At 48.3% G+C, this 27891-nt stretch overlaps 1 protein-coding gene across 1 annotated transcript; it reads left to right on the forward strand.

Moving 5' to 3' along the window:
- The first annotated feature begins 9495 nt into the window (after positions 1-9495).
- LRRC51 (leucine rich repeat containing 51) lies at positions 9496-26944 on the forward strand. Its single transcript, XM_082244762.1, has 5 exons — positions 9496-9510; positions 15573-15660; positions 21914-22119; positions 23059-23207; positions 26801-26944. The coding sequence occupies exons 2-5, from the start codon at positions 15582-15584 to the stop codon at positions 26937-26939; spliced, it is 573 nt and encodes a 190-aa protein (XP_082100888.1). The 5' UTR covers positions 9496-9510; positions 15573-15581; the 3' UTR covers positions 26940-26944.
- Positions 26945-27891: the final 947 nt, after the last annotated feature.

Consider the following 27891-nt stretch of genomic DNA (forward strand, 5'->3'; position numbering starts at 1 on the left):
CAAGTCCCACGGAGGCAAAGGCTCCCTCCGAGGAGGGGCCAAATGGCGTACCCCTTGAACAAAGGTGCGGATCAACGAGTTTGACGCCACAGGGCTCTGAAAAAGAACGGCCAGCGCAGAAATCTGGCCCTTAATCGTGGCCAGCGCCAAACGGTGGTCCACTCCAGTTTGGAGGAAAGCCAACACTCTCGACACCGAGTATGAGCGAGGGGAAAACCCCCTGGACTCACACCAGGTAAAGTATGCTTTCCAAGTACGGTAGTAAATCTTTCCCGAAGAGGCTTTTCTAGCCTTGATCAAAGTGGGAATGACCTCAGGGGAGAGACCCCTGTCCTTCAGGACCTGGCTTTCAACAGCCAGGCCGTTAAAGCCAGCGACTGTAAAGCAGGATGGAATATCGGCCCTTGAGACAGAAGGTCTTCTCGAAGCGGCAGGCGCCATGGAGCGTCGACTGCCAGATTGACGAGGTCTGCGTACCAAGACCGGCGAGGCCAGTCCGGTGCCACCAGAATCACCATGTGCGGTTCCGAGGCTAACCTGCGAAGGAGCCTGGACAGCAGCTGGATCGGTGGAAAGGCATACATCAGACGATACTGATGCCAGGGCGCCACTAACGCGTCCGAGGCGTCCGCCTGAGGATCGCGCGTCCTTGCCACGAACCTTTCCACCTTGTTGTTTAGACGAGATGCGAACAGGTCCACACCTGGGGAACCCCACTTCGCGCACAACATCTGGAAGACATCCGGGTGAAGGGACCATTCTCCCCATTGCCGTTATCGCCGGGACGTGCGTCTCGGCCCAAGACAGAATGTCGGCCACTTCCCGAGCCGCTCGGGCACTCCTGGTGCCCCCTTGATGGTTGATGTAGGCCACCGCGGTGGCATTGTCCTTCTGACCCCGAACTGAACGGCTCTGAAGCCGTTCCGACCAATGCCGAAGGCAAAGCTTTATCGCTCGCAATTCCAGAACGTTGATCGGAAGGGAGGACTCCTCCTCCGACCAAGTCCCCTGGGCGGACAGAACGCCCAGGACACCACCCCAGCCCGACAGGCTGGCATCCGTGGTGACTACCGTCTACAACAACGGACGGAAAGACTTGCCCCCCGACACCGTCGGGGACTGGAGCCACCACAGAAGACTCCTTCTGGTGCGGTGACTCAACGAGATCCGCAGATCCAAGGACTGCGGACGCCCGTCCCACTTGGCCAGAATCTCCGCCTGGAGACCCCGCGTGTGAAACTGGGCAAAGGGAATCGCCTCGAAGGCTGAGACCATCAACCCCAGACATCTCATGCATGTCCGGAGGGACAAGCTTTGGTTGTCCCTGAGGGCCCTGACCTCGTCCTGAAGCGTCCGGAGTTTGTCCTCTGGTAAGAAAACCTTCGCCTGAACAGAGTCCAGAACCATCCCCAGATAGGGAAGGCGAACCGAAGGACACAGAGTCGACTTCGGCATTTTTATGGTCCGACCGAACTCTTGCAGCGTCTGCACCGTGGTGGACAGGTCGGTCATCAGGCTCTGACTGGCATTTGACCTTATGAGGAGATCGTCCAGATACCCCAAGACCGCAATGCCCTGTGCCCGCAACAGGGCCAGGACCGGCGCCAGCACCTCGGTAAAAACCCGCGGAGCCGAAGCGAGACCGAAAGGTAACGCCACGAATTGGTAGTGATCCTCCGCAATGGCGAATCGAAGGTACCGTTGATGACCCTCGAAGATGGGGATGTGTAGGTACGCATCCTTCAGATCGATGGAGGCCATGAACTCACCCGGACTCAGGGCAGCCACCACTGAGCGCAGAGCTTTCAAATCCAGAATCGGACGCACCTTGCCCTCCTTTCTGGGCACAGTGAACAGATTGGAGTAAAACCCCCGAAATCTGTCCCGATGAGGCACCGGAACCACCACTCCTTGGGCCCGCACCGCCAGGTGCAGATCCCGCAAACGCTCCGGAGACAGCTGAAGATTTGAGGGGAAAAAAATCTGCCCGCCGGCCGAGAGAGAAATTCGATCTTGTAACCAGATCGAACGATTTCCTGAACCCATCCGTCCTGAATGCGGATCAGCCAAGGTTGGAGGAAACCGCGCAGACGTCCCCCCACCCCAGAGGCGGGTGAGGGCGCCCCTTCAGGCGGAACTGGCGTGGGTTGTCGAACCGGACTGGCCGGATTTTTGCTTACCCGCCCACGGCTTCTTCTGGGGGCCTTGGCCCTTGAAGGGCTTGCCCTTGGATTGTGACCGAAAGGCACGAAAGGACCCCTGGGAGGGCCTAAACGAGAAATTCCGTTTGCCACGGAAAGATTTGTGCTTGGGATTCTGGGGTAAGAGAGTACTCTTGCCCCCCGTAACTCCCTTAATCAGAGTATCCAAAGCCTCGCCAAAAAGGCGAGATCCCACGTAGGGAAAATCCGCCAACGTCTTGCGAGAAGATTGGTCTACCGAACCAACTTTTCAGCCATATCAGGCGACGGTTGAGCACTGCCACACTAGACAGGCGTGCAGCCAAAGGAGCTAAATTCAAGTCCGCATCACACAAGTACATGACGCCATGATGGATTTGATCCACCATAGCCAATGTGGTAAGCGGAGCCGAATCAGCCACCAGGGTGCGCCTGAGCACCTTCGTCCAATTGGCAACTGCCTGGGCCGCCATAACCGAAGCAAAAATAGGTTTTAGCATAGAACCAGCAACCATATAGGCATGACGGGCAAGAGACTCCAACCTCCTGTCCGTAGGGTCCCGGAAAACCGGGGTATCCTCAGAGGGAACCGCAGTAGCCTTGTTTAAAACGGCTACCGCGTGATCCACCTGAGGCGCCACACACCAACGCTCGTCGGTGGATGGCGCAAATGGATAAAGCAGTTTAAACTTATTCGGCACTGTAAAGGGCTTCTTTAAATTGCGCCACTGTTCATTAACCGTATGGTGAAATTCAGCAGGGCAGGGAAAAACCTGCGCTGATTTGCGAGCCCTGTGTGTTCCAAAAGAAGACACCCTAGCAGGAGGAGTAGGCTCATCCTCCAGGTGCAAAGTATCCTTAATGGAGGCAATCAGCTCATCCATGAGTGCAAGCTCTTCAGGCAAGCCAGGGGGAGAAACATCAACCCCTTCCACCTCCGCCTCCCCCTCAGACCCCATGAGGTCCAGAGATGAGCGAGACCCTGAGAAGGGCACGCCAGCCACAGCAGCCACATCGCCCTCTGAATCAGAGGAAATGGATAACCTGGCCCTTTTTGCGGATCGTTCAGCCATCAGCATATGCACCTGAGAAACCAAAGACGCCACTACCGTGGCCAGATCAGCCCCCTCGGGGGGTGCAGCAGCCCCCTGGTCCCCCACCAGGGCGGGGGAAACTTGCTATCCTGAGAATCCATGCCCACAGCAATGAAAGGAAAAAAAGGGTACTGGCCCTTTAACACCACGGTGAGCGTAGCCCACCGTACACTACTGTATGCACCGACCTCGCAGGGATAGAGAACACTGAGCAAGGAATGACAGGACAATGAAGGAAAAACCTGGAGAGAGCACAAACAGGCTGCTGCCACCGATCGCTGTCCCAGAGAAAGAGGAAGTGATGCAATAACCGGCTGACTTATATAGCCTATGAAGGCTCCGCAAAAATGGCCGCTCGGCTGAGGGATCGAGGCAACCAGAAAATGGCGCAGACGTGCTCGAACGAGCGCAGCCCGCCAAAATGGCGGCGAGTGGCGCCAAAACACAGCGCTGTATAGGGACAGGGCCGACCATAGCATTTTCTGCAAAAAAATGGCGGGACGCAACAGCGGCCGCCGCTCAAGCATGTCTGCATCCAATCTGCCCCACAGAATTCACAGCAGAGCGGGAGGGCCCCCCCCCCTCGCAGGCCACAAAGGCATGCAATCCACACAGGGATCTGACAGGGAGCCCGCATTATACACAGACATGGGGGTACACACAGCCACAGACTGACACCCACACAGATGGTCCCCACACAGAAGGTGCTTACCGTACCGGATGGCGTGGGGAGCCGTCTCCAGCAACAAACCGCTATCAGGGTGACAGGGAGTGCCGCAGCCAGGACGCAGTGGACTGCAGCACGGGAACGCAGAATGGCGTCCAGTGAGGTAGCCACCTCACAGGCAGCATCCCTGCAGCACACAGGGATGGGTCGTTCATGGCGCCAGGGCGAACCGTAGCTGAAAGCTCGATGGCAGGCTGGGGATCCATCTGGCCCTCAGCCCTGGGATCCAGGGTGGCCAGTCCGAGACCCAGCTCCGCATGATCATCTTCATCCGAAGATCCCTAAACTAAAGCTGACAAAATAACAGCTAGTAAAGAAAAGAAAAAATACTTGAAATAAAAATCAAAAAAAGGGTAGAAGGCTGAGACAGAAGCCCCAGCACAGGAAAGCCTGCTACTCCTAAGCTAGGCAAGATCAAACTGAGTTGGGAATGCTGGTGCAGGGAGGTATTGACTAAGGGGACAGCCCCTAGGGGTGTGTCTATGCTAAAAGCTTTTGTTATTAACAAATCTTATGCCTAGCTACTCCTGCGGAGCAAAGGTCAATACCCATTGGTGAAGACTTGTGAGTGGGCGGCGACTGTCGGAGGACGTAAGAGAAAACCGGGTTGGCGCCATTACGCGTTGACAAAAATCTTTCCCTTAGTTAGTAAACGCAATAACTTTTGCGCAAACCAATCAAAATACGCTTATTGGGATTTTTTTTTTTACCAAAAATATGTAGCAGAAAACAAATTGGCCTAAAATGTTAAATTTTTAAATTTTTTTTTTGGGGAAGGGAATTTCATATAAAAAAAATTTGAAAAATATTATTTTTTCAAAATTGTCGCTCTTTTTTTTGTTTATAGAGCAAAAAGTAAAAACCGCACAGGTGATCAAATACCACCAAAAGAAAGCTCTGTTTGTGGGAAAAAAGGACGTCAATTTCATTTGGGTACAGCGTCGCACGACCGCGCAATTGTCCGTTAAAGTCACGCAGTGCCGAATCGCAAAATAGGGCCTGGTCAGGAAGGGGGTAAAATCTTCCGGGGCTGAAGTGGTTACAAAGGGCCAATTTTTTTTTTTTTTAAGTAAAAAAAATACTTTTTTTGCTTTTAAGTTTAGATGTGAGATTGGAGGTCTTTTTGACCCCAGATCTCACATTAAAGAGGACCTGTCCTGCTTTTTTCTATTACAAGGGATGTTTACAATCCTTGTAATAGAAATAAAAGTGATAGAAATTTGAAATAGTCCCATCCCTTCGAGCTTGTGCGCAGAAGCAAACGCATACACAAGTTGCGCCCACATATGTAAACGATGTCCAAACCATGTGAGGTATCGCCGCGATCGTTAGAGCGATAATTCCAGCACTGGACCTCCTCTGTAACTCTAAACTGGTATTTTTAAAGCGTCGCCTATGGAGATTTATAAGTACCAATGTTTGTCGCCATTTCACTAGACTGCGTAATTTTGAAGCATGACATGTTGTTGTTGTTGTTGTTGTTGTTGTTAGGTATCAATTTACTCAGCAGTAACATTATCTTTCACATTATAGAATAAAATTGGGTTAACTTTACGTTTTTTTTTTTTTAATTTTGAAAAAAGTGTTTTTTTTCCAAAAAATTTGTGTTTGTAAGAACGCTGCGCAAATACAGTGTGACATAGTATTGTAACGATCTCCATTTTATTCTCTAGGGTCTCTGCTATATAAAAAAAAAAAAAAAAAAAACCACACAGGCCTGTCTGCAGCCAAATCCCACCCCACCCCCCCCCCCCCCCCATATACAGCAGCAGGAGGCATTGGAGCCCAGGGCGCCAGCTGTTGATCCGGGCTGCTCTGTGTAAAACCAACTGCACAGAGGAGGGAAATATAACATGTTTGTTATTTACAAAAAATAAAGGGAAAGGGATCCTTTTTAAAAAGGAGTTTGGGAGGCATTGGGGACTGTTGGGCTCATACAGTGGGTACGGAAAGTATTCAGACCCCCTTAAATTTTTCACTCTTTGTTATATTGCAGCCATTTGCTAAAATCATTTAGGTTCATTCTTCTTCCTCATGAATGTACACATAGCACCCCATACTGACAGAAAAACACAGAATTGTTGACATTGTTGCAGATTTATTAAAAAAGAAAAACTGAAATATCGCATGGTCCTAAGTATTCAGACCCTTTGCTCAGTATTTAGTAGAAGCCCCCTTTTGATCTAATACAGCCAGGAATCTTTTTGGGAAAGATGCAACAAGTCTTTCACACCTGGATTTGGGGATCCTCTGCCATTCCTCCTTGCAGATCCTCTCCAGTTCTGTCAGGTTGGATGGTAAATGTTGGTGGACAGCCATTTTTAGGTCTCTCCAGAGATGCTCAATTGGGTTTAAGTCAGGGCTCTGGCTGGGCCATTCAAGAACAGTCACGGAGTTGTTGTGAAGCCACTCCTTCGTTATTTTAGCTGTGTGCTTAGGGTCATTGTCTTGTTGGAAGGTAAACCTTCGGCCCAGTCTGAGGTCCAGAGCACTCTGGAGAAGGTTTTTGTCCAGGATATCCCTGTACTTGGCCGCATTCATCTTTCCCTCGATTGCAACCAGTCATCCTGTCCCTGCAGCTGAAAAACACCCCCACAGCATGATGCTGCCACCACCATGCTTCACTGTTGGGACTGTATTGGACAGGTGATGAGCAGTGCCTGGTTTTCTCCACACATACCGCTTAGAATTAAGGCCAAAAAGATCTATTTTGGTCTCATCAGACCAGAAAATCTTATTTCTCACCATCTTGGAGTCCTTCAGGTGTTTTTTAGCAAACTCCATGCGGGCTTTCATGTGTCTTACACTGAGGAGAGGCTTCCGTCGGGCCACTCTGCCATAAAGCCCCGACTGGTGGAGGGCTGCAGTGATGGTTGACTTTCTACAACTTTCTCCCATCTCCTGACTGCATCTCTGGAGCTCAGCCACAGTGATCTTTGGGTTCTTCTTTACCTCTCTCACCAAGGCTCTTCTCCCCCGATAGCTCAGTTTGGCCGGACGGCCAGCTCTAGGAAGGGTTCTGGTCGTCCCAAATGTCTTCCATTTGAGGATTATGGAGGCCACTGTGCTCTTAGGAACCTTAAGTGCAGCAGAAATCTTTTTGTAACCTTGGCCAGAGCTGTGCCTTGCCACAATTCTGTCTCTGAGCTCTTCAGGCAGTTCCTTTGACCTCATGATTCTCATTTGCTCTGACATGCATTGTGATCTGGAAGGTCTTATATAGACAGGTGTGTGGCTTTCCTAATCAAGTCCAATCAGTATAATCAAACACAGCTGGACTCAAATGAAGGTGTAGAACCATCTCAAGGATGATCAGAAGAAATGGAAAGCACCTGAGTTAAATATATGAGTGTCACAGCAAAGGGTCTGAATACTTAGGACCATGTGATATTTCAGTTTTTCTTTTTTAATAAATCTGCAACAATGTCAACAATTCTGTGTTTTTCTGTCAGTATGGGGTGCTATGTGTACATTCATGAGGAAGAAGAATGAACTTAGATGATTTAGGCAAATGGCTGCAATAAAAGAGTGAAAAATTTAAGGGGGTCTGAATACTTTCCGTACCCACTATATATACAGTACATATAATGTATAATATGCACTTAGCAGAATGAGCAATGTATACAATATCTATCATTCCAAATTTAAAAAACAAGAAAAAGCTCTGACTTATAAAAAGGGTCCTGAGCTACTTTGGGGCGACCTGCATTGACTTCAATGATATGAAGTCCGTGCATGCCGCTCCAAGGTCCCGGTGCGAGCGTTGCACCGCGACTTCACAGGTCACCCCGGGAAGTCGGGTCGCCTGAATGTGAACGGGCTCTTAAAGTCCTACTGAAGTACAGTCACTGAGCTCCCCATAAAACTCACTGTCACCGTACAGACACCGTGTACTACACTACATCCCGTGTAGAATGAAATTGCAAATACCCATTGCAACCAGACGCCGGCTCAGCTCAGCTACCCATAGCAACCAGACGCCAGCGCAGCTACCCATAGCAACCAGACGCCAGCGCAGCTACCCATAGCAACCAGATGCCAGCGCAGCACAACTATCTATAGCAACCAGGCGCGGGCTATGCACAACTACCTATAGCAACCAGGTGCTGGCTCAGCACAACTACCCATAGCAACCAGATGCAAACTCAGCGCAGCTACCCATGGCAACCAGGCGCCGGCTCAGCACAACTACCTATAGCAACCAGACGCCGGCTCAGCACAGCTACCCATAGCAACCAGACGCAGACTCAGCACAGCTACCCATAGCAACCAGACGCAGACTCAGCGCAGCTACCCATAGCAACCAGACCCCTTTGTAATGACAGACACATTCGGATTGTGTAGAGCTGCTGCACAATGCATGCTGTAGACTGTGAATGAGCCCTATAAGAGGAGTTGGAGATGGAGATGGGGGGGGGGGGGGGGGCTCCTGTATACTCAGATCAGAGCGAAGACACCCAGAAGAAGCTCTGCAGAGCCATCAATGTCACACACAGGGCAATCCTCATCTCTGCAGATTATCACCCCCCATGTCCATCACTCTGCAGAGCATCACTCAGTGAGGGTCATCTGTGTTCCTATATGGGACCTCATGACTTATAGTGATTCTCTGCAGAGCATCACCCCCATCAATGTGCCCCCTTCCTGCAGATTATCTCTATCACAAGTCTGTCCCCAGGCTGCAAAACTTTAAAACATGACCCCGGCTGTGCAGACCATCCCCCTCTGGACCCCAATACTGCCCCCTCCCCCCTATATCACACCATGCAGAGCATCACTCTGTAATTTCAGCACAGCATGGTGGAGTCTCCAGCACTGCAGAGCATCCCACCCATCCTCTTACATCGCACTTGCCGAGTGATGTGTGGGTTGGAGATGTCGGCAAGTCGGAAGTTTCGGCAGAACAGCGGGCTAGGAAGGAGGAGGAGCCTATGTTTCAGTAGGAGGGCCCATTGGCTGTGATTTGTTGGCGGGGAAAGACTCTAGACTGTGATTGGTTCCTGCTTTCTGTGGTGTAGGAAGGAATACGCTTTATTACCAGAGGCAGAGCGGAGGGGTGAGGGGGGTCGGCAGTCTGTGGAGGTATTTAGGGATCTGCAGTGACTCGGAGGGGTTCTCACCTGCCATTCACCAGTCCAGCACTTCCAGAAGTCTATCCCCGCCCATCGGTTAGAGTGCCGTCCAATGGGCGCTGAGCAATGGACCGTACCAATAACCTTCCCGGGGGGGAATCCCGTACACCTCTGTGATAGATATATGAGGAGAGGGGATGGATGTACCCCGCATATACACATGGACAGTACAGAACATCCCCCATTATTTATAAATCTCCGGAGAGGATTCGGAGGATTTATTATACGAGATAGAGAATTGAAGTGTTCCCCCTTCTTTCCGGTGTCAGTGGTCGGTGCCGTTGCTATGGAGACCCCATAACATTTCAGTGCCTGGATCCTTCCTGTGGTCAGTCCGCTGCCACTGATAGAAACAATTCCTGGAGTCCCCTCCTCAGGTCAGACCTCCTGTCATGGGGATGGAGGGGGGATGGGGGGTGTTATTGATTGGTAGTGATCAATCGGTGGCAGAGAGCTGGGTGTCCATGTGAACATATATATATATATGTCATTGTTCTCATAGAAGAGGGATGAAATATGAAACTGTCAGAGCTGCACAGCTGGTATGGGATTGGGTGGGGTGATCAGAGGGGATGGCTTCCCTACGTTCCACGCCACCTGTCCTTCCCTACCCTCCACGCCACCTGTCCCTCCCTGCCGTCCACGCCACCTGTCCCTCCCTACGTTCCACGCCACCTGTTCTTCCCTGCCCTCCACGCCACCTGTCCTTCCCTACGTTCCACGCCACCTGTCCTTTCCTACCCTCCACGCCACCTGTCCTTCCCTACCCTCCACGCCACCTGTCCTTCCCTACGTTCCACGCCACCTGTCCTTCCCTACGTTCCACGCCACCTGTCCTTCCCTACCCTCCACGCCACCTGTCCTTCCCTACGTTCCACGCCACCTGTCCTTCCCTACGTTCCACGCCACCTGTCCTTCCCTACCCTCCACGCCACCTGTCCTTCCCTACCCTCCACGCCACCTGTCCTTCCCTACGTTCCACGCCACCTGTCCTTCCCTACCCTCCACGCCACCTGTCCTTCCCTACGTTCCACGCCACCTGTCCTTCCCTACCCTCCACGCCACCTGTCCTTCCCTACGTTCCACGCCACCTGTCCTTCCCTACGTTCCACGCCACCTGTCCTTCCCTACGTTCCACGCCACCTGTCCTTTCCTACCCTCCACGCCACCTGTCCTTCCCTACCCTCCACGCCACCTGTCCTTCCCTACCCTCCACGCCACCTGTCCTTCCCTACGTTCCACGCCACCTGTCCTTCCCTACGTTCCACGCCACCTGTCCTTCCCTACCCTCCACGCCACCTGTCCTTCCCTACGTTCCACGCCACCTGTCCTTCCCTACCCTCCACGCCACCTGTCCTTCCCTACCGTCCACGCCACCTGTCCTTCCCTACGTTCCACGCCACCTGTCCCTCCCTGCCGTCCACGCCACCTGTCCCTCCCTACGTTCCACGCCACCTGTTCTTCCCTGCCCTCCACGCCACCTGTCCCTCCCTGCCCTCCACGCCACCTGTCCCTCCCTGCCGTCCACGCCACCTGTCCCTCCCTACGTTCCACGCCACCTGTTCTTCCCTGCCCTCCACGCCACCTGTCCTTCCCTACGTTCCACGCCACCTGTCCTTCCCTACGTTCCACGCCACCTGTCCTTCCCTACGTTCCACGCCACCTGTCCTTTCCTACCCTCCACGCCACCTGTCCTTCCCTACCCTCCACGCCACCTGTCCTTCCCTACCCTCCACGCCACCTGTCCTTCCCTACGTTCCACGCCACCTGTCCTTCCCTACGTTCCACGCCACCTGTCCTTCCCTACCCTCCACGCCACCTGTCCTTCCCTACCCTCCACGCCACCTGTCCTTCCCTACGTTCCACGCCACCTGTCCTTCCCTACGTTCCACGCCACCTGTCCTTCCCTACCCTCCACGCCACCTGTCCTTCCCTACCCTCCACGCCACCTGTCCTTCCCTACGTTCCACGCCACCTGTCCTTCCCTACCCTCCACGCCACCTGTCCTTCCCTACCCTCCACGCCACCTGTCCTTCCCTACGTTCCACGCCACCTGTCCTTCCCTACGTTCCACGCCACCTGTCCTTCCCTACGTTCCACGCCACCTGTCCTTCCCTACGTTCCACGCCACCTGTCCTTTCCTACCCTCCACGCCACCTGTCCTTCCCTACCCTCCACGCCACCTGTCCTTCCCTACCCTCCACGCCACCTGTCCTTCCCTACGTTCCACGCCACCTGTCCTTCCCTACGTTCCACGCCACCTGTCCTTCCCTACCCTCCACGCCACCTGTCCTTCCCTACGTTCCACGCCACCTGTCCTTCCCTACCCTCCACGCCACCTGTCCTTCCCTACCCTCCACGCCACCTGTCCTTCCCTACGTTCCACGCCACCTGTCCTTCCCTACGTTCCACGCCACCTGTCCTTCCCTACGTTCCACGCCACCTGTCCTTCCCTACCCTCCACGCCACCTGTCCTTCCCTACGTTCCACGCCACCTGTCCTTTCCTACCCTCCACGCCACCTGTCCTTCCCTACCCTCCACGCCACCTGTCCTTCCCTACCCTCCACGCCACCTGTCCTTCCCTACGTTCCACGCCACCTGTCCTTCCCTACGTTCCACGCCACCTGTCCTTCCCTACTCTCCACGCCACCTGTCCTTCCCTACGTTCCACGCCACCTGTCCTTCCCTACCCTCCACGTCACCTGTCCTTCCCTACCCTCCACGCCACCTGTCCTTCCCTACGTTCCACGCCACCTGTCCTTCCCTATGTTCCACGCCACCTCACCTTCCCTACGCTCCACGCCACCTGTCCTTCCCTACGCTCCACGCCACCTGTCCTTCCCTACGTTCCACGCCACCTGTCCTTCCCTACGCTCCACGCCACCTGTCCTTCCCTACGTTCCACGCCACCTGTCCTTCCCTACGTTCCACGCCACCTGTCCTTCCCTACGTTCCACGCCACCTGTCCTTCCCTACCCTCCACGCCACCTGTCCTTCCCTACCCTCCACGCCACCTGTCCTTCCCTACCCTCCACGCCACCTGTCCTTCCCTACGTTCCACGCCACCTCACCTTCCCTACCGTCCACGCCACGTGTCCTTCCCTACGTTCCACGCCACCTGTCCTTCCCTACGTTCCACGCCACCTGTCCTTCCCTACGTTCCACGCCACCTGTCCTTCCCTACGTTCCACGCCACCTGTCCTTCCCTACGTTCCACGCCACCTGTCCTTCCCTACGTTCCACGCCACCTGTCCTTACCTACCCTCCACGCCACCTGTCCTTACCTACCCTCCACGCCACCTGTCCTTACCTACCCTCCACGCCATCTGTCCTTACCTACCCTCCACGCCACCTGTACTTCTCTACGTTCCACACCACCTGTCCTTCCCTACGTTCCACGCCACCTGTCCTTCCCTTCCGTCCACGCCACCTGTCCTTCCCTTCCGTCCACGCCACCTGTCCTTCCCTTCCGTCCACGCCACCTGTCCTTCCCTTCCGTCCACGCCACCTGTTCACACCTACAACCCACAGCACCTGCCCATACCTACCGTCTGCTCCGACTGTCCATATCACCTGCTCACACCTACCATCCACACCTATCCTCCGCATCACCCACCCACACCTACCGTCCAGTCCACACCTATCCTTCAGATCTAACCGTCCACACCACTTGCCTACACCATCCGTCCACACTATCCGTCCACACTGTATTCCTGCATACAACATGTTAGGAGGCTGAGGATGGCTCAGGCCACATTCTTGCCAGGCAATGTACACAACGCTCTTTCTTCTCCCTCTTCTCTGTGCAGAGCTTCCAGGACAGATCAGAGCGATTCACTGTGCAGTAGAGCTGCACGATTCTGGATAAAATGAGAATCACAATTTTTTTGCTTAGAATAAAGATCACGATTCTCGGGGTAACATCATCAACAACATTATACAAAAAAATTGAGCTAACTTTACTGTTTAGTTTTTTTTTTTTTGTTAATTCATAATTTTTTCCCAAAAAACTGTGTTTGAAAGACATTTATATTACGCAAATACAGTGTGACATAAAAGATTGCAACGATCGCCATTTTTATTCTCTAGGTCTAGGGTCTCTGCTAAAAAAAAAATATATATAAGTTTGGGGGTTCTAAGTAATTTTCTAGCAAAAAAAAAAATAATTTTAACTTGTAAGCAACAAGTGTCAGAAAACGGCTTAGTCTTTTAACTACTTGTCGACCGCACCACGCAGATTTACTGTGGCAGGGTGGCTTGGCTGCGCATAATCACGTAGATCTACGTGATCATGTGCATTCGGTCTGTGATAAGACACAGCGGGAGCCAGACCACGAGAGGAGCGGGAACGATCACCGCCGGCCTCCTGCGATCTTCAGGGAAACTGACAGAAGAGCCGCCTGCCTATGTAAACAAGGAAGTCGGCTCTCCTATCAGACAGGCACAGAGAGATCATGTGACTCAGCTAAGCTGAAATACCGACCTCTGTGTGCCTGTCACAGAGCCCCCCCCCCACAGTTAGTAAGCACAATTTAGGAGCACACTTAACCCCTTGATCACCCCCTGTATTAACCCCTTCCCTGCCAGTGTCGTTTATACAGTAACAGTGCATATTATTTAGCACTGTATTGGTGTCACTGGTCCCCAAAAAGTGTCAGATTTGTCCGCCACAATGTCGCAGACCCAGTAAAAAATTGCTGCCAGTAATAAAAACAACAAAAAGAAAAAAAAATCCCAAAAATCTATCCCATATAGTTTGTAAATGCTATAACTTTTGCACAAACCTATTAAAATACGCTTTTTGGGATTTCTTTTTTACCAAATATGTAGCAGAATACAAATTTTCCTAAACTGACAAAAAATTTGATTTTTTTAAATTTTTTATATTGGGAATGTTTTATAGCAGAAAGTAAAAAATGTTTTTTTTTTTTTTCAAAATAGTCGCTCTTTTTTTGTTTATAGCGCAAAATCTAAAAACCGCAGTGGTGATCAAATACCACCAAAAGAAAGCTCTGTTTGTGGGGAAAAAAGGACATCAATTGTATTTGGGTACAGTGTCGCACGACCGCGCAATTGTTAAAGCAACGCAGTGTCGAATTGCAAAAAATGGCCTGGTCATTAAGGGGCTGAAGTGGTTAATGGGTTATTCTGCCCTCCCTTACAGACGTAAGTTCATTCCTTTCATCTAAAAGAAGGAAATGATGTAAAGCATTGTGTTTATAGTTATCTAGCAGCCCCGTACAGGAGGACCGGTGGTCCCCCCCTATCAGCGGCCCTGCCCCCTGGACCTGCTGCATGGGCCCTGACGGCTTGTTATCCCCGGAGGTAAGTACAGTGGGAACCGGGGGCGGGGATGGGGGGTATTGGTGTGTGTACGCTGTTTATTCATCTTTTTCTGAAAACTTTTACAAACATTTGTTTAGGAGAGATGCATTGAGGTGTATTGGTGGTCTTTGTGTTGCATAAAAATGCAGCAGATGCCCCAAAGTGAGGCGCTATTGGATCCGGGTGAATAATTATATCTACACTCTCACCCAAGTAAATTTGACTAAATCCCCAAAGCAGGCTCTATTAGGCCAGGGGCGTAACTACAGGGGTAGCAGAGGTTGCAATTGCAACCGGGCCCTATGCTCCAGGGGGCCTGTGCGCCTCCCCTGTACACCTGCATAGGAGTTGTGGTGGGGGCAGCATGTAGAGAAATCACTGCCCACTGCCCTCCTTTTTCTTCCTGCGGCTGCAGGAGGAAAATGGAGGAGATTGGTTCCTCTGTATGCTGCCCCCGCCACTCCTCCTATCCAGTTCACTTGTGTTCTGCTGTCTCTGGGCCCCTCTATGCTCCCCTGGTTCCCCCCCCTCCTACTGTGCTGCCCCCACCCTCCCCTCTCCTGCCGGCTGCTGCAGGGGATGGGTCACAATAGAGTACCAGGAAGGGGTCGGTAAATATGTAATTTACCAGCTCCTTCCTTTTCTGAATGGACAGAGTCATAGTCAGTGACATTGTAAAAAAATAAAATAAAATAAAATGATAAAAAATAATACAATTAAAATACCAAAAAATAAAAACTGCTGACACCAGTGGGTGAACTTCCAGGATCGCAAAGGTCGCACTTGCGACCGGGCCCTGGCATTCCACCACCCCGTGGAGGCTCCAAGATGGCAGGAAGGGGGGGCTTACTGCAGAACTTGTTAAAGGGTCCCGCTGCGGGACTGTAATAAAGGGCCCGCAACATGAACATGGTTTAAAACTCCTCAGGCCACAAAGACTTTTCCCTTTGCATCTGCTATTCCAATTGTCTTTCTCCTCGGAGAGGCCATTGTTCCCGCTAGTGGCCTGATCTTGCAAAGAAGTCTTTTTGGTCTTAGGAATGGACAAAGTGGTGTTAAGGGTCCCTTCTTCCCTGATATGTACAAATATCCTCTTATTTTCCATTTCTCCAGGTTTCAGAAATGAGTAAACGTATCGAAAATGATGGCGTAATGGGACCCCCCTTGGACCTTGCCTTCAAATGTATTAATTCCATGGAAGGTAAGTAGATACATTTCTCACATGAGGCCTTTACCCCCCACTGACAGAACCATTCCACAGTCTTCAGCAACATGTCACATTAGTTATATAGCTCTGACATATACTGAAGTGCTGTACATTAGGGACCGACCGATTATCGGCAAAGCCGATATATCGAGGGCCGATATGCACTTTTCCCGATATATTGGAATCGGCCCCGGAGGTTACCGATATTTTGGGAAAGTGCTTGTTCCGGAGTGATGCCTGCAGCTAGAGGCATCACCCCGGTACCGGCGTCCATGGCCGACGGTCGGCTGTCTTGTAATGACAACTGATGTGGCTGAGAAGCCTCTCGGCTGTCATTACAAGGAGCGGGAGGGGACGTCATCCCCCTCCCGCCACCTTCCATGGGAGACCCGGGCAACCAGCCTGCATGGCCGCCGAAGACCTGATCAAAGCCACATTCGGCTCTGATCGGGTCTTCATGCGAAAAACCCGGAAGTGATGTCATGAGTGTCATCACTTCCGGGTACTGTCTCCCGCCAGATTAAAAAAAATGACAGCATTCAAAACAGCCAAACTTGGCGTTTTGAATGCTTTTAAGTGCAGAGGAGGGGTTTGGGGTATTTTAGACCCCCCAGATCCCTCCACAAAAGTACCTGTCAAAATTTTTTTTTAAATGTACAAAAATAGCGGCCCATATAGGCCGAAACCGATATGCATTGGCCAAAATATCGGTATCAGCAACAAAAAAACGATATCATTCGATCCCTACTGTACATAGAACACTGAGCCAGTCACATTAGTCTCTGTACCAGAGGAGCTTACACTCTAATGTCCCCCCACAGTCACACACTATTCTTATACATTTACATACAAAAACCACTATGTGTTGCGCTAAAGAATGAATAATAACCAAGTGAAAAGAAACATCCAATGTTGAAGATTAATATACTACAAATTAATATGCGGGTTATATGAGCACCCTATAAATGTAGAAAACATGTAAGCACTAATAAACCAAACAGCATGTGAAATAATGTGCATAAGAAGGGTCCTTCAGTGAAGAAAAAAAACACTCCCACAAAAATAAAAAATATATATAAACGTCCTTAAATGGAAAAAAAAAGTGGGAAATGGTGAATCCCAGTGGAGAGGAACCACAAGTCCCAGCAAATGATAGACTGTCCAATGGAGCATCCACTAGAGGGCACCTGTGATCAAAAGAGATGTACAGTGGTGATCGAAAGTTTGGGCACCCTAGGTAAAAATTTGTATTAATGTGCAAGCCAAGGAAAGATGGAAAAATCTCCAAAAGGCATCAAATTACAGATTAGACATTCTTATAATATGTCAACAAAAGTTAGATTTTATTTCCATCATTTACACTTTCAAAATGACAGAAAACATAAAATGGCGTCTGCTAAAGTTTGGGCACCCTGCAGAATTTATAGCATGCACTGTCCCCTTTGCAAGGCTGAGACCTGCCAGTGTTATGGATTGTTCTCAGTCATCGTCTGGGAAGACCAGGTGATGTCAATCTCAAAGGTTTTAAATTCCCAGACTTATCTAACCTTGCCCCAACAATCAGCACCATGGGATCTTCTAAGCAGTTGTCTAGAAAACTGAAAATAGTTGACGCTCACAAAGCTGGAGAAGGCTATGAGAAGATAGTAAAGCGTTTTCAGATGTCAATATCCTCTGTTCGGAATGTAATTAAGAAATGGCAGTCATCAGGAACAGTGGAAGTTAAAGCAAGATCTGAAAGACCAAGAAAAATATCAGACAGAACAGCTCGCAGGATTGTGAGAAAAACAATTCAAAACCCACGTTTGACTGCACGATCCCTCCAGAAAGATCTGGCAGACTCTGGAGTTGTGGTACACTATTCCACTATAAAGAGATACTGGTACAAATATTGTCTTCATGGAAGAGTCATCAGAAGAAAACCTCTTCTACGTCCTCACCACAAAAATCAGCCTTTGAACTTTGCAAATGAACATATAGACAAGCCTGATGCATTTTGGAAACAAGTTCTGTGGACCGATGAGGTTAAAATTGAACTTTTTGGCCAGAATGAGCAAAGGTACGTTTGGAGAAGAATTTAATGAAAAGAACCTCTGTCCATCTGTTAAGCATGGGGGTGGATCAATCATGCTTTGGGATTGTATTGCAGCCAGTGGCACAGGGAACATCTCATGAGTAGAAGGAAAAATGGATTCAATAAAATTTCAGTAAATTTTGGATGGTAACTTGATGCCATCTGTGAAAAAGCTGAAGTTAAAGAGAGAATGGCTTCTAGAAATGGATAATGATCCTAAACACACCTCGAAATCCACGGGGGATTACATCAAGAGGCATAAACTGAAGATTTTGCCATGGTCTTCACAATCTCCTGACCTCAACATAATTGAAAATCTACGGATAGACCTTAAAAGAGCAGTGCGTGACAGACAGCCCAGAAATCTCAAAGAACTGGAAGACTTTTATAAGGAAGAATGGGCAAAGATACCTCAAACAAGAATTGAAAGACTCTGGGCTTGCTACAAAAAGCGTTTACAAGCTGTGATACTTGCCAAAGGGGGCAGTACAAGATATTAACTCTGCAGGGTGCCCAAACTTTTGCAGACACCATTTTTTTGTTTTCTGTTATTTTGAAAGTGTAAATGATGGAAATAAAATCTAACTTTTGTTGACATATTAGAAGAATGTCTAATCTGTAATTTGATGCCTTTTGGAGATTTTTCCATCTTTCCTTGGCTTCTTTATGCACATTAACCACTTAAGCCCCGGAGGATTTGGCTGCTAAACGACCAGGGGGTATTTTGCGATTCGGCACTGCGTGACTTTAGCGGACAATTGCGCGGTCGTGCGACGCTGTATCTAAACGAATTTGGCGTCCTTTTTTTCCCACAAACAGAGCTTTCTTTTGGCGGTATTTGATCACCTGTGCGATTTTTTGATCACGCGCTATAAACAAAAAAAGAGCGTCAATTTTGCAAAAATAGCAATATTTTTCCCTTTTTTTTATATGAAATTCCCCCCAAAAAAAATGTAAAAATCAAAATTTTTTAACATTTTCGGCCAATTTGTTTTATGCTACCTATGTTTGGTAAAAAAAAATCGCAAAAAGCGTATTTTGATTGGTTTGCGCAAAAGTTATTGCGTTTACTGACTAAGGGAAAGATTTTTGTCATTTTTGTTGTTTTTTTTTTTAACGCGTAATGGCGGCGATCTTTTTTTTTTTTTGCGGTACTGCGACATTGCGGCGGACAGATCGGACCCTTGACTGACATTTTTGACACTTTTGGGGTTACCAGTGACATTTCTACAGTAATCAGTGCTATATATATGCACTGTTACTGTAAAAATACACTGGTAGTGAAGGGGTTAACTTTATTTGAGAGGGAGGGGCTGTGTGTGTCCCTAGGGGCGTGATTCTTACTGTGATTGGCTGTGGCTTCAGCTGTATGCAGAGTGATCAACGGATCTACATAGTAGATCCATATGATCAGCTCTCATACAGAGGGGAGAATGACAGGCAGCTTGTTTACACAAGCTGCCTGACTTTCTCCCTCTCCCCCGCCGATCGCAGAGTGGCCGGCGGACATCGGGTCCGCCGGTCACACGCGCGGGGGGGTCCGTGACCACGCGGGAGCGGGAGCGCGCCTCCGGCGGCGCGCGCTCGCTCCCTAGACCCTCACAAGCTAGTGACGTAGCCCTACGTCACTTTGCCTGTGAGGGGCTGACCGCCGACGTAGATCGGCGTGCGGCGGTCGGCAAGTGGTTAATACAAATTTTTACCTGGGGTGCCCAAAATTTCGATCACCACTGTAAATATGGCTGCTTACCAGACTCATATGGTCATCTAATTTAATAGACCACAATTCGCTTAGCAATGGAAGCCAATCACAGGGGTCACACAGGATATTTTCCAGAGTGGCATATCCAGAGAAGGCTTGAGCAGAGATCAAGAAGTAATCCTCACATAAAGATAGGTGGAGCCCATGGAGATTATTCCAGGAAGGAAAGAGGGCACATAGGGGAAGAATAGAGATAAATCTATAATCCTACCACTTAAATCACTGGTCCGACCACATCTGGAGTATTCTGTCCAGTTCTGGTCGCCAGTCCTCAGGAGGGATGTGTTGGAGCTGGAGAGAGTCCAGAGAAGGGCAACTAAACTGATTAGGGGATTGGAGGATCTTAAATATGAAGAGCGCTTACAAGCGCTTGATTTGTTTTCCCTGGAAAGGAGACAACTCTTCTGCTGCCAGTTCCAGCAATGTCTCCTTTGCTGAACCGTGGTTGTCCAAGATTGGAGTGTGGCAGTGTGGAGGAGACGATCAACCATTTCTTGCTTCAGTGCCCCTTCAATATAGAAGTCAATAAGCGGGTAGGTGGGGCTCTGGGTATCCCTTTTCTTTCCCGCTTGAGTTATGCGAAGTGGTCGTATGGGTCGTTTGGGACGCATCAGGATTTTGATTTTGAGACATTTTTTCTAGTTAGCTTAGTAGTTAGTTACTTCATGTGGAATGTACGGTGTCAGGTTTCCACTCAAGAAAAAAGTCCTTTCTGTCTAGGTGGTGGTGCACAACATTCTGGGTGAGGTTGGGAAGATTCGGGGTCTTGAGAAGGACAGTAGGCGGCTGGGAGCCTGGGCAAAGGCATGGAGGAATGTCAGGTCCCTATAGGTGCTGTCTAGCAGTCTCTGGGTGTGCGGCTTTTCTTTCTGTCTTTTCACATCCCCTAGAATTTTTATAAGATCAGATTTTTTAAATAAGGCTGTATGCATGGGTTAACTTTGTAATCGTTTCTTAGCCTGAGGGGGTGTTTAGGTGGAGGTGCTTTGTTGAGTTTATTCATGTTAATAATAATATGAAAATGTGTCTTGGTTGGTATATTTAGTTTTTCTTTATGTTTTCTTTTTCTGGCAAAAAAACAATTTTCTGTTTTTATGCTGATGTAAGATATTTTTGTTTATGTATATTTTCATTTATTTTGTATATATGTAAATATGTTTTTATTATGTTTGTAAGATTTTTAACAAACAAAAATGTACACTCGAATGTCGCCCCACAGTCTTACACTATTAGGAATGCAATAAGGAATGTTCCCAACAAAGGACAAAGTTCAGGGTCAGGAATCGGTGGGACTGGAGCAATTATCAGTAGGGGACATTATGGACTGGGCGTTGGGACCATAACACTGACAAGGTGCTCCTGAAATGACACGTGGGTGTCATATATGCACGATATGATAAGACCTCAAAGGGCTGACTGGCAGTGATATCAAAAGCCCAGAAACACAGAGGACAGTGTACCCATTCACACAGTCTAGGTTTATTCCACACACAGTTAAAAACAAATGAGATGAATGGTGAGATGGTGGTAACCAGTTGATGACCAACCCCCATACCACAGGCATGCAGGATATGCGGGGAACCGGGATACCGATGAGGAGCGTGGGATCCATTTTGGAACTATCTTGCCGGCCGCGGCAAGGAGGCGGGTAGATAAACATCACCGGAAGTAGCCGTAACCAGTAAGTCTGTGGTGATGGACACTCAGACTGGGACACCATAGAATCATGCCAGTTGCTAAGATACCATGTTTTTGGGTATGCCCCTTTGTCAAATCCTGATAGGCAACCAGCAAACCGATGTTTATATCTGTGCACCGTCAGTTAACAGTTACCCAGCATATCCCTTAGCCCAAGGATGGTCTGGTCAACTACTGATGGGGAATGCCCCATTAACACCTAATAAACCTTTATAAAATATATAGATTAAAATGGCCATAAAAACAAGGAAAAAAACATCCGACGCCTCGCGGCTGCACATGCAAGAGGTAGCTGGCGTTTTTTTTTAATCTATACATTTCTTAAGGTCTATTAAATGGCAGTGTTATGTTTTAATGTGTTTCTAGCCACTATCCCACTGGTCACTTTGAGGCCGCCCTTCTAAATGACTATTGATATCTGGATCACTCATGACGGTTTTCATCAAGGTGGAGCCAGTCAAGCACCTTACAACGCTGTTTGGTGTGACAGGACAAGCACTGCAGGTCCACTATATGCATGGGTTAGGTGGGGTGCAGGGACTGGGATGGAGTTAGTAGAGAAGATCTATGAAGGTAAAGGGGAGGGGGGGGGGACAGTGGGAAAGACAGATCTGTCATCTTTTATGGAAATTGTGATCCCTGAAGTCCAGACCTTGTTGCTGATGGCACACAATTTGGATGTCCATGCTGACGCTCTGTACTGCCCCCTACAGATGTCCTACAGGAAGAACCCCGAGAGGGCCTGCGGCCAATAAAACGTGGAGAAGGTGGAAAGCTGCACAGCCAGGCGCTCAGGCTGAACAATAACACCCTGACCGACCTTCGCGGCTTCAAGGAGGTGGTGGCCAACCTGTTGAGTGACCCTTCCCATCTCTCCTGGATAGACCTCTCCTTCAATGACCTCCCAAACATCGACCCTGTAAGTGTGCCCCCTGCTGTCCACAATGGTCTCTCTTCCTCAGCGTGGGACTGTCTGATTATTTTGTTGTGTTCTCACATTACATTACATTGGTGATCAGTGGGAGGAACGCTCCTTACATTGGTGATCAGTGCAGGGCTGGCACAAGACATTGTGCTGCATGGGTCCAAGAATAAAATGCTGCCCCACCCCCTCAAAAGAAAAACCCCTCAAAAGAAAAAAAAAATTGCGCCCACCAAAAGGCCCCCACCTCCGTTATTTTATGTTATTTAAAACTAAAATAAAATGTATCAAGAGGTCAGATTTACATGCACCAGCACCTTGTCTATATGCAGAATTTTTTAGGGGCTGCAATGGGGGGGGGGGGGGGGGAGGCTGCTTTGTGGGGTATGGGGACAAAAAACAAACCTACAAACAAAACTGTAATAATATTTAGAAAAAAAAAAATATATATATATACTATTATCTTCTTCCATACCTCACCACTGGACCAGTCCACCCACTGTCTGTCCTCAGTCCTCCTGTCACTATGCTGCGATGTGGCCACCACCCTAGAAGATCCACCCTGCCCTGCGTGAGGTGGAGTGCGCTGATGTCTGACATCTTTGCACACACCACAATCACACGGGGGACATTCCCCAAGAGGAGACGCTCCGCCTCCTCTTACTCCTCAGTTTGCACTATGGGTGGCAGTATAAGTTGGGGAAATGCAGCCTGTAAAGCGCCGCAAACTGATAACATACAAAACTGCTAAGAAAAAAAATCTTGGGCGTCAATTTGCTGCCCCTCTCAAGGTTCCGCCTGGGTCCAATGGACCCAGTGGGATCCATGGTAGGACCAGGCCCTGGATCAGTGGGAGGAATGCTACCTACCATTGGTGATCAGTGGGAGGATTGACCCTTACATATTGATGGTGATTTGGGGGTTTTTGTTGGACAGGTCCTAACTACATACCGTCATCTTTCTGTACTAAATCTCCACGGCAACAGTATTCTTCAGCTGACAGAAGTGGATAAACTCGCCACCCTGCCCAACCTGAAGAGCCTGACGCTGCACGGGAACCCCATCGAGGCGGAAAAGGGGTACAGGTGAGCCCCTCATGTTCATGATGAACCTGTGACACACAATGAAAGTACATTTTACAATGAAAGTAAACTTGCTACAAACCAGGGCAATTCACCCGGGGTGTAGAAACGCACAGGTCACCTATAGGGAAGGTTGAATAAGTGTTATTTTATTAACGGTACTCTGCTAAGTTTTAAGGCACTTGTAAAAAAAAAAAAAAAAGTGAGGACACTTTAAAATATAATGAATTAAAAAGTTTTTATTTTTCAATTAACAACCCACAAAGTGCAAAACTCCTGGATCTTGGGAGGAGTTATGCAAATATCAAAATGGTTGATGGATGGGTATCCGTGTGAGGGGGTGGGGGTTTCTAGGCAGGCTGTATGTACCCGGGTGAATTTAATTAGTGTGCAACGCTTCTATTAAACTCTGTGTTAACTGTGAAATATACCAAATCAATTAAATAAATGACTCCAAAATTCATATATTCAACAGTGATCTACTTAATTCACAGTGATCATGAAATGATAACCATGTGTGAAGTAACATGAATATGTTTGTGCAGTCCTCATTATATAAACAAAATCCAAGTCCTTGTTATCGAGCTGACAATCACCAATCTTCCATGTGCTTGATTAAAATGCTCAAAATTATGCAGCTGGTGACAACACCCCTCTCGTGCTCCCCTTTGGGTGTATTCTCACCTTAACGCCAGTGACCTCACAATTAAGTTTGGTCAATATTCACTTCTTAGGCCCATCTGGACTAAAATGTAAAGATTTCCGGATTCCCTTCCTCTCCTTCTAAGTGCCGCTGCTTCTCACCATACGATCCGTGTGTATGTAAAAACAAATGTTCTCCAAATGTGCTTCTAACCTTTTTCAAATTCAAATAATCTTTTTTTACTTGCAAAGTGATTACTCACAATTTTCAGGGTGCTCATAGCGCACCACTCTGACAGCACTAAGTAATGATGTACAGTTCCTTATCTCCATGACACAAGCAGCTGGTGTACAAATCCTCCCGCCGGGGAAACACTTGCCGTACCGCCCTCTGTGCCCCTCCTCTACACGTTACACCATAGGGACACATGGCTTCTTCAAGGAAAAATTTAAATTTTTACTCAGTGATGTCTGACTGCTGTGCTCGAAGCACCCTGAAAAATATGAGTAATTGCTTTGCACTTTAATAAAGATTATTTGGATTATAAGCACTATTGGAGATCATTTGTTTTTACATACATATGGATTGTATGGTGAGAAGCAGCGGGACCTGGAAGGAGAGGAAGAGAATCTGGACATCTTTGCATTTTAGTCCAGATGGGATTAAGAAGCGAGTATTGACCAAACTTAATTGTGAGGTCACTGGCATTCAGGTAAAAGTACACCCTAGGGCCCCTTTCACACACGGAGTCCGTCAGGCGGACTCAGTTTTTCTCAGCGGGGGATCGATCCGCCGATTCCCCGCTGAGCAGGCGGATGACAGTTGTGTCTCTGCGCTGTGTGTGGAGACACAGCTGTCAGGTCCTCATTCGACTCTATGGGGGAATCGGATGGGAACGGACCGTCTGTCCATTCTCATCCAATCCGCCAGACAGATGGAAAATAGGGTTTCCATCCGTCCGGTTTTGACGGATCGGATGTCAGCGGACATGTCTCCACTGACATCTGATGCCCAATAGAGATGCATGGGGCATCCGTTCAGATCCGCAAAAAACACCTGACAGGCGGATCTGAGTGGACTCTGTGTGTGAAAGGGGCCTAAGGGGAGCACCAGTGGGGTGTTGTCACCAGCTGCATAATTTTGAGCACTTTCTTTAAGCACATGGAGAATTGGTGATTGTCAGCACGACAACAAGGAATTGGACTTTTGTTTATATATATTAAGCACTGCACAAACATATTTATGTTACTTCACACACTGTTGTCATTGCATGATCACTGTGAATTAAGTAGATCACTGTTATATGAATTTTGGAGTAATTTATTTAATTGATTTGGTATATTTCACGGTTAACACAGAGTTTAATAGAAGCACGGTACATTCATTTATTACACTAATTATGTGTAAATGTGAGAAGTGCCTGCAGCTGACGCCATAGAACTGATCTTAGGTTGCTCGCAATGTTTTTGGTTTGTTTGTATTTACCAGGGTCCCCTTGGTGTTTGCTATGTCTGAGCTGATGGTACCACTGAACATCCTCCATGAAGACCACTTCTGACCAGACTTCTCCAGGCTGTAGATATGGGTGTATTAGGTTTCCACTGGTGTCTGCCAAGAAGGGTGCTGACTTGCTTTCACAATCAGAAGATGTTCATTGGCACCATTCGCTCAGACCTGACAGACACCATTGGGACCCTGGTAAACCCACCTACAGTCTGGACAAGTCCATTCAGAAGTGACAGGGGTTCCTTAAATGTTTCTGTGCATAGATTTGGGGATATAGTCAGAATTAATTGTCTCATCAATGCTGAAAAGTACAGCCAGATATTTATTCATTATGTAATTAAAGAGGTACCTGATTCTGAATTCTACAGCAGGACAATGACCCTAAACATACAGCCAACGTCTTTAGTAGAACAAGGAATTCCAGAGATGATATGGCCCCCACAGTGGCCTGATCCCTGGTAGAGATGGAACACCCCCCCCCCCCCCACAGAGCCCTGATCTGAGATTGTATGGCCCCCTACGGAGCCCTGATTTTGGGAAGAGATAGAATGGCCCCCTACAGAACCCTTTTATCTCTGAAAGAGATGGTATTCCCCCCCAGGCCCCCCGCCCCCCCCGCCCCCCCCGCCCCCAGATCTCTGGAAGAGATGGTATCCCCCCCCCCCCCCCCCCACACACACACACACACACACACACACACTACGGCAGAGTCCTAAACTCTGGAAGAGATGGTATGGCCCCCACAGAGCCCTAAACTCTGGAAGAGATGGCATGGCCCCCAAAGAGCCCTAAACTCTGGAAGAGATGGCATGGCCCCCAAAGAGCCCTAAACTCTGGAAGAGATGGCATGGCCCCCAAAGAGCCCTAAACTCTGGAAGAGATGGCATGGCCCCCAAAGAGACCTAAACTCTGGAAGAGATGGCATGGCCCCCACAGAGACCTAAACTCTGGAAGAGAAGGTATGGTCTCCACAGAGCCCTCATCTCTGGTGTGATCATGATCTGACCCCCCCTCTGAGAACCCTGATCTTACCATCATGCAATCTGTCTGGGATTACATGTAGAAATAGAAGCAACCGAGGAAAACCCAAATCCATAGAAGAACTGCGCTTTGTTTTCCAAGACTCGCGGCACAACCTACAGGCCAAGCTCCTTAAAAAACTGTGTGCAAGTCTACCAAATAGAGTCAAAATCTGTTTTAAAAACAAAGTGGGGACACCCCAAATTTTGATCTGATTGATCAGTTTTTTTTTTTTTTTTTTTTTTTTTTAGTTTATGAACTTTATAGCTTGTTAATTAAAAAATAAAATCTATTCATTTGTGCTATTTTTGAAAGCATCTTTACTTTACATCAATGTTTCCCCAAATTCCTAAACCATTTGCCCATCACTGTATATTTCACAATTTATACCTCCTCTGATGTACAACCTTCTCCCCCTCCCCCACAGGCCCTACATACTGTCTGTCCTTCCGCAGCTCAAGAGCTTTGATTTCAGCGCTGTCACCAAGCAAGACCGAGTTAGCGCTGATGTCTGGAGCCGAATGAATGGCAAACTGAAGAAAGTCCGGAGGACTAAGAAAGAGTGACGAGATGGGAGATGAGAGCTCACTCTACAAGGGTCAGATCACCTCTGGGGGGGAAGTCAGGAGACAAAGTCCTGCACTTTCCATAGACCCCCCATGTCCTAAAATGACATGGACGCAGTCTGCAACTAAAGAGAATGTCAAATATTTTTGGAGTTTTTTTTTATTTTTATAAATATAAAGGGATTGAAGTTTGATGGGATATAGTGTTATCTGTGCATGTTTTCAAATCCTTCTGTCTATGTCCAGTTTGTAGTTTGCATATATATATATATATATATATATATATATATATATATATATATATATATATATATATATATATGCATGGAGAAAGCCAAATTTGCACATTATATACTCGGATTCTGCTTCCTGCAATGCAGCATTATACATTGATTGTGCTTTACTGCTTCCAGTGAAGCGCAAATGTCCCATAAGGCATACAATTTTGTTTTGAAAAATCTATTAGATGTCTCGTCTACCCGCTATTGAAACTAGTGGTGCACAGATCTGCAATAATAGCTCAACGTACGGTGCATCCAGAAAGTATTCAGTGCTTCACTTTTTTCACATTTTGTTATGTTATAGCCTTATTCAAAAATGGATTAAATTATTTTCCTCAAAACTCTACAAACAATGCCCCATAATGACAACATGAAAGAAGTTTGTTTGAAATCTTTGTAAATTTATTTAAAAAAATACAAATGTACATAGGCATTCACAGTTTTTGCCATTCCACTCAAAATTGAGTTCTGGTGCATCCTTTTTCCACTGATAATCATTGAGACGTTTCTACAAATTGATTGGAGTCCACCTGTGGTATATTCAGTTGATTGGACATGATTTGGAAAGGCACACACCTGTCTATATAGACCTCTGAAACAGGATTGTACTGATGCACAGATCTGGGGAAAGGTACAGAAAAATTGCTGCAGCATTGAAGGTCCTGATGAGC

The sequence above is a fragment of the Pelophylax lessonae genome, assembly GCF_965119305.1.
Source record: "Pelophylax lessonae genome assembly, chromosome: 2".
Classification (NCBI taxonomy): Eukaryota; Metazoa; Chordata; class Amphibia; order Anura; family Ranidae; genus Pelophylax; species Pelophylax lessonae.

What these genes read in the sequence shown, in the direction of transcription:
- LRRC51 (XM_082244762.1), top strand. Translation starts at nt 15,582, where the DNA reads ATGAGTAAACGTATCGAAAATGATGGCGTAATGGGACCCCCCTTGGAC. An exon ending in ACCTCCCAAACATCGACCCT is followed by an intron (nt 22,120 to 23,058) that starts GTAAGTGTGCCC and finishes TTTGTTGGACAG; the next exon opens with GTCCTAACTACATACCGTCA. An exon ending in GAGGCGGAAAAGGGGTACAG is followed by an intron (nt 23,208 to 26,800) that starts GTGAGCCCCTCA and finishes CCTCCCCCACAG; the next exon opens with GCCCTACATACTGTCTGTCC.